This window comes from Dendrobium catenatum, unplaced genomic scaffold, assembly GCF_001605985.2.
Source record: "Dendrobium catenatum unplaced genomic scaffold, ASM160598v2 fragScaff_scaffold_793, whole genome shotgun sequence".
Lineage (NCBI taxonomy): Eukaryota > Viridiplantae > Streptophyta > Magnoliopsida > Asparagales > Orchidaceae > Dendrobium > Dendrobium catenatum.
Genome location: NW_021319255.1, coordinates 1,062,104 through 1,074,436, shown reverse-complemented (window position 1 = coordinate 1,074,436; position 12,333 = coordinate 1,062,104). Strand labels below are relative to the sequence as shown.

General features: G+C 34.0%; 1 protein-coding gene across 2 annotated transcripts; it reads right to left on the bottom strand.

The window, feature by feature from the left end:
* Positions 1-765: 765 nt before the first annotated feature.
* LOC110116662 (4-hydroxy-tetrahydrodipicolinate synthase, chloroplastic) lies at positions 766-11,241 on the bottom strand. 2 transcript variants are annotated; one of them, XM_020850340.2, is made up of 4 exons: positions 11,119-11,241; positions 10,876-11,008; positions 4,332-4,412; positions 766-1,701 (listed from the first exon to the last, which is right to left on the bottom strand). In XM_020850340.2, the coding sequence occupies exons 2-4, from the start codon at positions 10,968-10,970 to the stop codon at positions 774-776; spliced, it is 1,104 nt and encodes a 367-aa protein (XP_020705999.1). In that variant the 5' UTR covers positions 10,971-11,008; positions 11,119-11,241; the 3' UTR covers positions 766-773. The 2 variants fall into 2 exon arrangements, with proteins under 2 accessions (XP_020705999.1, XP_028552465.1); XM_028696632.1 differs by lacking the exon at positions 11,119-11,241 and adding an exon at positions 7,949-8,033 and having other exon boundaries at positions 10,876-11,010.
* Between the last annotated feature and the right edge of the window lie 1,092 nt (positions 11,242-12,333).

The following is a 12,333-nucleotide window of genomic DNA, read 5'->3' as shown; positions in this document are numbered from 1 at the left end:
AAAGCAAGAAGAATGATTATTGATGGAAATTGAAACCAAATAGCACAAGAAATCAAATAAACTGGTTGACGTTTAATATCTAGCCATGCATGAAGTATAATCTATTTTAAGGTTTCATTTGAGACAGTTTTCTTACTGCTTTCTAAAACAGCTTTTTAGTACAAAAATTTCTAATTCAAAAAAAAAAAATACAAAAAAATTATTTTAGAAAACAACAAAAAAGCTATCAAACTCGGGTTAGCTTAACTCACTTGCAACCCCTAAAACAACATTATAACAAAAAGAAAAACCACTAACGATTTAAGACTAAAAAAAACTCATAAGTGTGGCAACAAAATATGTAATTTCAAAATTTCCATGAGCCATTAACTGGAATTCAGTTTAAAATAACAATCAATTTCAATAAAAACTATTCACAAACTCCTAGAACTGGAAACAATCTACATCAAGTGAGATATCGCTATGGCTTGCTGGCAATTTTTACTTTACCAGTTGGTGCATGAAGCAAGAAGAATGATTATTGATGGAAATTGAAACCAAATAGCACAAGAAATCAAATAAACTGGTTGACGTTTAATATCTAGCCATGCATGAAGTATAATCTATTTTAAGATTTCATTTGAGACAGTTTTCTTACTGCTTTCTAAAACAGCTTTTTAGTACAAAAATTTCTAATTCAAAAAAATACAAAAATACAAAAATATTGTTTTAGAAAACAACAAAAAAGCTACTCCAAACAAAACTTAACATGCATGAATGTAAGACGCGGTTTTCTAAGAACGAGACAACAAAATAAAATCATCATCCTCAAGCACTTGCACATCCTTCTCCCCCACAAAATTCTCCCTCCCAATTGTCTCCACTATTTTAACAAAACTCACCCTTTTCTCAAAAGGAAGAGGAACATATGGCAACCTGAATATGGGTCTGATCACACCAAGCTGAGCCAACGCTGTATTAACACCAATTGGGTTTGGCTCAGAGAACAACCAATCAAACAATGGCGACAGCTTTCTACAAACTGAAGGATTTGCACCCTTAAACATGAGCTCCTGCATCAATCTTGGAACAAGATTGCTAGCGACAGATATAACTCCATTTTTTCCACTAACCCACCTTGCATCAATGCACTCATCGTCATTGCCACTCCATATAGTTAACCCACGAGCAACATATTCTCCAATCCGATCAATTCCCATACATTCCTTAACACCAGCCACGTTGGGGTTCTCTGCAATAGAATAGATCACCGAAGGAGGAATATCCTGTACAGTCCTGGAAGGCACATTATAAATGATAGTTGGCCCTATAGGAAGAACACTCTCAAAATGGAATAATAGGCCCTGCATTGATGTTTTGCCATAGTAGGGATTAATATGCAGCGCTGCATGCATTCCAACGGCAAAGCCTTGTTCAGCTGCGTGAATTGCCTCTCTTGTTGAGTTTCTTCCAGTGTTACCAATCACTTTGAGAATGGCTCCAAAGCAAGTGATAGTATGAGCAATGAGCGTTATGTGTTCGTCCCAACTCATAAGATGACCTTCTCCAGTTGTTCCTCCGACTACCACACCTTCAACACCATTAGCTATCTGCATCTGAATCAGAGAGTCATAAGCTACGAGGTCAAATTTTCCATTGGGTAAATAAGGCGTTTTTATAGCAGTGATTAGTCTTAGGCGCTTTATGTCCTCCACCGAAGTCCTGCATAGATAACAACAAAACCATTCCGTTCTCAAAGTTGTTTATCAAGTGAGGCTGGTAAATAAGGAATTAAATTACCCAATAGCTAAACAAGCTGGATTTCACGTTTAATTGGAGTGCATGTTTACAACTTTTTTAATCATCTATTAATACTAAGTTATGAAGCATTATCAGCATCTCCATGGATGCATATTGGAGATTCTAGTATTTTCATTATTTGTTACATAAAACTTACATAATTTGTCTAATTTATATGGGGAGATTGAGAAAATATAATCGTTAATTATGGAAATTATAAGTCTATTGCTAATGAGAATATGAGGCTTGTGGAATTCAAACTAGGTTGTGATAATGCCATTGATCAACGGTCAATACCTAAAGAAATAATATGCATAAGAATGGTTATATGTTAAACCATCATGTACTTTATATGTATTCTCTTACGTAAGTATATCTTATATTTTGAAACTCTCTTGTATTACAAGAATGCATTTCAAAAATCTCACAAAAATCCTCTCATAAGACTGGGGGTATTTTAAATATTTATCCGAGTCGACATCGCATCGCATGCCAAAATCCCCGAATAAATATTTAAAACCTCAAAATATAAAGCCTATCCAAAATCTCCCTGCACGATAGGGGGCATTTTTAAATATTTATTTGGGTTGACATCGTGCTATGCACCAAAATCCTTAAATAAATATTTAAAATCTCAAAATTATAAATTTATTCCATTTTAAAATGTCCCTGCAAGATATGAGGCATTTTAAATATTTATTCGAATCGACATCACACTACATGCCGAGATTCTCAAATAAATATTTAAAATCAAGAATACAAATATTTCTTCATATGGAAGGATGCAAAAATTTCCTCTATCAACGAATTCATTTTCAAAGTATGCAGGTGATCTTTCAAAAGTTTGGGACACTATCTTCTCCAATGTACCAAGATTTTAAATGCCAGAAAAAAGACTTTTTGTGACTACACACTCCAGCAAGTCCAACTAGAATAGCTTGAAGTCTTTCAACAGTCTCAAGCTTAAGGCTCAAATAGGTATAAGAGGTCAAATCCAATAAGCCCAAATATGGTCAGATCGTTGGCAGCTCTGTCTACTCAAAATGCCATAAGAAAAGTCGTAGTAGTGAAACCCCCACTTCATCAATCCGTTAGTAGGGATTGTGGGAAGTACGAAGGCTTATTCGACTCGATAAATTCCAGTTGTCGTACTTTACTAAATTCTCCTGATCGATTGGAGAATCAAAGTCCAAGTGGGAAGGATGAGTCGTGAACAACAACCAAATACGTGTAAACTCCAAATCTTCAACCACAAAGGATGACTTCAGATCTACCAACTTCAGTAAATTCGGCATTGGAAAACACATTTCCCATAGCTTAAGTATGAAACCTAAATGGGTATAAAAGGCTAGATCGCTGGCAGCTTCGTCTACTCAACACGTCATACGAAAGTTCGTATCAGAGAAACCCCAATTTCAACAACCAGAGGACGAAGAGCTATAAAATAGTTAAGAGACAATTTTGATACTTTTCTCAGTTACACAGCATGAACTCGCACTCTTTCTCTCTCTTGAAAATTGTTTAAGAAAATAACCTCTCATGAACATTTTGAATTTCACTCTTGATCAATGATAATACAAAAATGAATATCACAACAAAAGTTTATTCAGAATATACTAGATTGCATTTTTGCATGCCTCATATCAATTTTATGATATAAAAGTACGCTTCAATTTACAAGGTTAATGATAATAAAATCAATAAAAAAAAAAGTCAAACAGCAAATCCCGTTAAATCATGCACATAATACATTTTTTTTTCCACATAAATAGCCCACGGCCATATCATCTGATGCAAAAGACTCCCAAAGGTCACCTAGCTCATGGCTTAACGATTGGGAACTTAAAAGCTCTCCAAAGGTCACCTAGCTCATGCCTCATGGCTTGACAACCTAGGATTGAGTGTGACATTGCCATATGCACGTGTATTGCGATTAAATTCGTTCAAAAATCCCCCCAAAAAAATTATTTAAACCACCAAAATCCCAACTACAACTCGCAATGAAAATCTCAAATCACCATCTCTACCAACCATTCAAAGTGCCTTTGGGCCAAACGGCCCAAACCTATAATCGAATGTAGGTATCATCAACATCATGCCTAAGGTGCCAAGGTAGAGGAGCATATTCATAACAATGATTATCAAGAAAATAATAAGATTGTGATGCTGGAGTTCCCAATATTTTATCCTCGTATAAGCTCCCACAATGAAAGTGAAGGTTAAACAACATCATCCACCTATCATATTGGGTTGAAAGCTTGGCAAAACCAAACCCAACAATTAATTTCACATATATCTTCCACAAGGAAAAAGTTCTTCATATTCATATTCCCTCGTTCAGAAGACTTTTAGATGCCGAGAAGTAGAAGAAAGGAATACAAAACAAGAAGTGGAATATTTCTTTAATTAGATAAACCATCCCGGCCTTCAATATGATAAAAAATTTTGGGAAAAGAAAAGCAATTCAGCACATAATAACTTGTTCATTATGTGCAATACCTACAAGTTAGACTCTGTGGCACAGTTTAAAGCTTGTTAAACAAAAAAATAACCTGGTTTTGAACTCATGGCTGTGCATTGGAAGATGAAAATTCGAAATAATGGCAGCTTTTGGAGAATCCCATCTAAAACTCCTGTAAGTTAAAATACATAATAACAGCATCAGCCCATAGTATTGACAAGAAGATGAAAGTAAGATTTCACATGACAATAGTCAACATCAAAAGGAATTATAAAAGAATTCATTGAGCTCTGTCTCATCTGATTAAAAAGCGCATTAATATCAACAAAAATGTCGCCACCCAACATTCCATGGCAAATATTTATGAGGCAGTAGATCCTATCTGAAAACGCAAATCCATCACAATAAAAGACCAATTGAGGTGAACTGCATATGACAAGAAAAATGAATGAATAATTTAAACAGAGGTGAATTGGTTAATTTGCTTCCTAGCATTAAGCCAAAATAGAGATGGGGAAGGCGAGAGGTGAATTGGAGCCTTTTTCAATAGAGATCGAATACTCAAAAAAGAACAAGAAATAAAATCTCCACAAGACTTCTTTTTCTATGTTTATGACAATGTTTTCAACAGCAACTCAAAAAATTCATTATTTTAATTAAAAAAATTAAAAATGGTAGGCCGCAATTTCACCAAAAAAATAAGAAATCCAGATAAGAAAAATCTTACAACCTATACTACTATAAAATAGTGGGTTGTGATTTCACCAAAATACATCAGAAACTTACATTTAAAAACAGAAATCCTGACCTTTCATTTTCTCCAAACAAAAAAATTAACATTTAAAGAACAGTTAAACCAGAATGGGAGAAGATGGGTATTCACTGCTAGTTCCTGGAGTATTTGATTCCTGCCAAAATCCCTTCCTAAAATTATGGAAGGTAGAAGATAACTACTCATTCCTTCATCCTAAATCATATTTGTACATCATCACTGACCCTATTTCGCCTGAAAATACTTGTCGTCTCTGCTATCCCTCGTCCCTTCTTTAAGAACCTTTAACATGTTCCGACATTAGCACTTCAGTTTTTTTTTTTTTTTTTTTTTTTTTTTTTTTTTTTTAAATAAAGTTCGTTTTTGCTTTATTAATTCCATTGGATTTGATCCTTGCTATGAATATTATTTCTTTTCTTTTATATCATTTATGGATTATGGCTGTGGGCTCTGAAAATTTGCGCCCCGACCTCTCCGCAGCTCCTTTCTTATGTTTGGGTTGTCAAGGAGAGTTTTAAAGCTTAAGTTTTGAGGCAATTTTCCAGAAGACAAATTGGGTTCTAAATAAGACATTACCCAAAGATTTCACCCTCATTTTGCAAGGACTTTATGATCTGAGTTCAGGTTTCTTATAGACGCAAGTCCCTATAGCTCATTACCCCTCCTGATAACAAGAGAAAACTTTCAATTAAGGCTAGTCGTCGAATAGATACATAGTATCCACAGATGCATAGTATCTAGCAAATAATAGCAACATATTTTGATATTTGAAATTTTAACATTTAAAATTAGAAATTCGCAACCTTATACTTTAAGCGGATGGTGGGGGAAATGATGAAAGATCCGATCAAGATCTTATGATTCCGTCGTCCCGGGTCATCATGATCCTAAGTCTACTTAGTCGGAGGAGGTAGACGACCCAACCTGACAGAAGGATCCTTGTCAGCAATCATGGGTTGCTTCATCCAAGGGTACCTCGTAAATATTTATCTAAGGGGACAAATTTGAATCCACCTTAGCTAGCAGAGGGCTTTATGCCCTATCGATCATATCCTATTGATTCATTACTCAATGATTTAGTGTCATTGGGAAACATACGGGCTCTAACTATGACTGTAATTTAATGATGTCATTTGGTAGCAAAAACACCCAGTCAGAGAGCCCAGGTTATAAATGTTTACATGTAGTCTCATTTAGCTGCAAAGTCAACAGTTAGAGGACATGTGTCATATCCTTACTGGCTAGAGACGGTTTGAGAACGAATCCTAGTGATATTCTCAATAGACATTCGCTATTTGTAATTTTCGAACTTGTCCACCCCTACAAACTGTTGCGGATGGTGGATGTATTTTGCTTTAAGTGTTTAAGTGTTATTATTTCAATTTTAAATATTTTAGGTTTTAGTATTTTTTTTTTAGTTTTGAATTTTTATGGGAATTTGAAGGCATTTTAAATATTTGTGGTCCTTTTCGGTTCATATTTTTTTTCAACATAGCCATCATTAAGATACTTATGGACAATTTTATTTTATTTGTTAAACCTTATCGACTCTATTTACTTGCCAATAGAGGATTAGGTCAATGTAGATTTTATAATTATTATTGATGAATCTTTCTTATAATAGACCTTAAAAGCCTAATATAAACGTATAAAATCAAGACTTCGGTCAGCGTTATGACCATATATTTTTTCAATGATTCAAGCTATGTCGACTCCATTTATTTGCCGACAGAGGATTAGGCTTGAATTTAAGTTCATTTCATGCATCCTCAGACGTCAAATGTATGCATACAACACACTCGCTGGGGCCCATGCGGGTATATACTGTTGAATGCATTTTGCATGTGTTTGTATGATAGTCATACATATGCAGTGGATATGTATGATATATATGCATGTGTATATGCACATTGCACGAGTACTTATATGTTTGTGGGTTCACATATGCACATTCACATCTGTATACATTTTGTGCATTTACACACACACACAATATATATATATATATATTATGAGTGAATAATATAAAATATAAAAAAGCATAAGATATGAAGTGAAATCAAAATATCCCAATAATAAGACAACATGAAATATAGTTCAACTCAAAATTCTATCTTTCCCAAATCCCAGTATTCTTTTCATTAACATATAATTCAAATTTCAAAAAATAAATAACGATGACATATCACATAAGAACACATAAGTTATCAGCACTGTTATCACTAAGGGATTCTTCATTTGAATCATCATTATGATGAATTTCTCTCTCCCCTACCTCCTCTCCTATAGAGTCCAATGTCGGGCATTTACTTCAAGATTTATGTAAGTTTTAATATATATATAGCGTGAGGCGTAAGCCTCATGCCAGTGAGGCAAGGTGGGCCTCAACCAAGTTGAGGCACAAGCCTCATAAAAAAAACTCAAGGCGTAAGCATCGAGGCGTTTTTCACTGGAATTGCACAAAGGCGAGCCTCATATTGCGCAATTTTAAACCATGGTGAAAAGTGATACTAGCTACGTGCAATTGGTGCATGTAAAATTTTAATATTTACAAATCCACAAGTCAAAGCATATATGCTAATAATAAAATGGAAAACAAACTATAAAATCATAAATCCGACTACATATAAATACCACTGAAGACGAATAAGATAAGGATTTACAATTGCAATTGGATTCTTTTGAAGTTGTCGATATTGAATATGCAACTATATTAGCACATATTCCTTAATCTGCATTAGAACAAGTTAAATTCCAAATTTGAAATTTGTATATAATTTTATTGAATCTAAATGTACACTAATATTAGAATTTATTAATGAACCTGAGCTCATGCTTAGAAAGAGTTCAGCCGAAATTTAAAGTAAAAAACAAGATCAACTCTAAGAAAATTAAGTTTCAGATTAAAATTGAAATTGCATCGAATGTGAACCTACCTTTTCTAAATCCAACCTTGAGTGTGAACCTGAACTTCCTATGGAAACTACTAAATATGAATCTGTGCTTCCATTGAATCAACTCCTGAGTGAAAGTGAGCAAAAACATGTTTGTTGTAGATGATTAGTAAATTGAACTGATTGATGAAGACATTTAAATGTGAAGGTAAACAACTCTGGCCTACTAAAGATGATAATTCAATCAAACAAGTTGATTTAACTCAATAAAATTTTAACAATAATCAAACTAAAATCAAGTTTATTTTCTGATCTTGTTTGCTTGGCATACATATACATGAAGAAAGGATTAGGGAGAAAGCAAAATTTTATCAACATTTCAATAATGTTAAAATTAAAGGCCACAAAAGTGGCCTAAACTTAAGATTTTAGTTGATAGGTTTCTTTAAAGAGTTTAATTGAATATGAGGTGCATAAATCTTTATTTCTAATGATTAAGTAATATGAGATAGGTTTCTTTTAAAGAGTCATTTGTACATCTAGGCCTCTCTAGGAATCACACTCGAGGACATTGATACGTCTTTGAAGTAAAAAACAGCGAAAGAAATAGTAGAAACTGCAGAAATACTTGAAACAATGGCTGATTTTGTATTATCATTTCAATACGAGAACAAGATACAAGTGATCTACGAATAGAGAGGTAGATTGGCTCTCCCAATCAACCTAGATGTCATTAGAAAGCTCTTAAAGAAAAGAACTACAGAAAAACACAAATCTTAGCAATAGCATACTCTAAGTCCTAGACAATTCCCCCTTAAATAGCTCAAGAACACAATCATATAGGAAATCTGCCCAAACAATTAAACATATTTTAGGAAATATCAATAAATAATTGTTCGCTCAGGAAAAATGGGAGTGAACCTCGCTCTCACAAGTTAAGATCCTTATTTTCCCGAAGTAGACTGAATTTTAAATTAACCAGATTTTCCCTGAGAGTAGTGTCAGGGTTTATTTAGATCAAGATCCTACTTCCTATGAGCGCAAACCCTCATAGTTAATTACCCCTTCTAATGCGTAGAAAAGTACTCTCGATTAAGAATGAAGTTATATTTAGTTTGTGCATGAAGTGCATACATGTGTACAACAGTGTGTGAATGTTCTAAACCTTAGTTGTGGGGAATAAAGGTAGACCCGATCAAGATCCCATGGTTTTGTCATCCCAGGAATACCATAGGGTTCAATCTACCAACACTAACGACCATTGATCTAGTGTCCAGGGAATCTGATTAGCAGCCATGGGTTACCTCATCTCAGAGATTCCGAGTATACTGAGGTGGATATACATATATATATTAGTGTTTTTAATTTGGGTACGGACTTATGACTTCATTTAGAAGTTGTCCATAATTTAGGTTTGGGTTGGGTCTTATGGCCTTGTTTAGGAGTTTCTCGTAGTTTAGATTTGGGTCGGGGCTTATATATAGCTTTCATTTGAAAGTAGTCATAATAATGGGTCTTACGGACTCTATTAGAGGTGGCTCATATAACGGGTCTTACAACTTAGCCCTATAAGCTAAGATGCCCATGGGTTTTGGATGTTTAGATAGGTCTTATGGCTTCTAGGTTTAGAAGTTTCCCGACGAAGGGACTTCTGTCCTAGAATTGTAAGCTAAGTGGCCCATATAGTGGGGCTTAAAACCTAGGCCTATAGGCCAGGATGCCCATTAGAGGGGTTTAGGGTTATGACCATTAAAGAGCAAGTATTGAAGCGAGATAAATGAAAAATCAATGATGAGGAATGGCGAGTAATCAACAAAGTTTTATGAAAAGTGACCAACGAGTCAATGTCTTTATCATCAAAAGCTTATGCCATGGACCTTAATTTAAATTTGGTGTTTGTTGGCACCATTCCACCATAATTAATTTTGTTATAAAACCTTGCTATGATGCCCCCGAAGTGGTGAGATTCATCAAGTGGGAGCCACTTTTGAGGACTTCTGAAAAGGCATAAACTCAATCTACTCACAATAACTCTTGGGGCTCACTCTTTAAGATTGCTCTCAAGGTTTTGTAGTGAGGATTTTATTTAGAATAATGGCAATTGAATAACGAGCATCAAAATTGTGTAAAAGTGTAGGCAACGATTTAGATTAAGAAGCCGGAGCTGAATCTATAGAGATTGTAAACAACGATGCTAATTAAGGAGCAAGTATTGAAGCGATATAAAGAAGAAATCGATGATTTCGATTAGAGAGTAATCATCAAAGTTGCATGAAGAGTGAACAATGAATCCATCTCATTGTCATCCTTTAGAGGTAAATGATAGAATAAGCAGAAGCACATGCATTATCTTTAGCTTAAATTTGGTGTATGTTGGCACGATTCCACCATCACTAATTTCGTTAGAATATCTTGTTATGAAGGTTTAAAAGTTCTTTAATGTTATTCATTGTTAGAATATGGAGGAGGTGCGAACCTTAACAAGGAGGAGAGGGTTTGGTCTTTTATAGATCTCTACAATGGTTGGTACCTCTATGCACAAAGATACACATCTACTAGTTTGGGATGCATATATTGATGGTAATGGAAAGGTTTATACCAACGGAACCAAACTATCACAAATGAAAGATAGTCATTGAATGCTATTAGAATTTGGGGAAGTGGATCATTTCAATCTCAATTGCATGTCCTGCGCACAATTAGCAAAACAAGCAGTCAACAAGCCAACATACCCTTGATTGCCTTATCCGTTTCCCTCGTCCACAAAAGCATCTAATATAAGAGAAGTGATAAATCTGACTCAAAGAATCAAGTTAGCTACATATATCACACTACATTCTTTAGCTCGCAGACAGAATTCACGATTCCGCAAAACTATACATCAATTAACCTTCACTGCTAATCAATAAATCCTAATTGACAATGTCGGTGATACTATACAAAAGAGAACACAATCAAGCAAGACTAACCTCTTGCACTTAGACAAGATTGTGCGCCGTATCTGCAACCCAAATGCAGAAACCAACTCCCTCGCACAAGGGTTATGGTCAACCATCAAAGACATTCCTTATGGTTTTTCCTTTGCTCTCCGAAGTGTGTTTCCTGAATACAGATCACGAATGGAAAAGGATAACTTTCAAGGAGAGCAATAAAAAAAAAACAGGATACCTGAATCGAGAAGAGTGGAACGGAGAATAGATTAGCTAAGATACCTGCATCGGCTGAAACATGTAAAGATAGAAAGAGAAATACGGAGCACGGGGGGGTGAGTAGGTTTCCATGGACCTTCCTCCGTGATCAGCGTCGGGTTTTGGAGTAGAAAGAGATACAGCAAGTTTGGAGGGAAATGAAGGCAGTATAGCACCCTTCCATGCCGTTGCATGTAGGGCTTGTTAATTTATCTTGGGCCTACAAGAAAATGAAATAATGTTATTCTTCTAAAAAAAATTAGATTTAGCTTAATATCAAATCAGTTATTTATAAATCCATTAAGATTGCATATTTAAAAAAAAATACAGAAAATTCTGATCAATTTTTTTATTGAATGAGTCATAAAATAATTGATTTTTTATTAAATGAATATAACATATTTTTATTAATATATTATGTTATATATTTATATCAAAATAAATTTAATAATGAGAATTATCATTGTTGAATTTTCATTATATATCCTTACCCAAAAATATACATATTTTTAATTTAGTTATATTAATATATGGCATATTATTTATTAAGACTATCATCTGCAAGTTTAATATTTAAGTTGGGAATAAGAATTTCACTAAAAAAATAGATAGTTTACCTAAAAATATTATAATATTTTATTAAATAAAGCAATTTATTTTCATCGTAAATATCTCATTTTTTAAAATATGGAAAATAAGAAGAACAATAAACATTAAATTGGAGTCAAGTATTAATTTCATTACTTCAAAAAAATAAATATTTATTATCATATAAATAATTATTGTGTCATTAATTTAAATATAATATCTATTTAGAAAAAAATTAAATTATAAGGCAAATTTTAATAAGTAGGAAGTGTGAAAGCAAGAAAATAGTCACTATAGGTCAAGGAAAGACTTCTACTTTGTTTGGGACAATTTTCTAAAGTGACTTTTTAGTTAAAAAATTTTAATTAAAAAATATGTTAACTAAAAAACTGCTTTAGAAAGAAGTAAGAAAACTGCACAAATGAAGCCTTAGAAAAGAGAGAGAAGGCCTTCGACTTGAGGTATTTCAATGCATGGGAAGAGCATTGTGAATGAAAATCTCACAAGTGAGGTTCATGGGAGTGGGGCCTAACAACTTTGATGCCTCGTTTCTTGCACAAAATCGAAACCATCAACATGGAAGCATCACTTTGAATACGATATAGTTCGATCATGATCAATCGGAACCACATCAAACAAGATTGAGTCAAT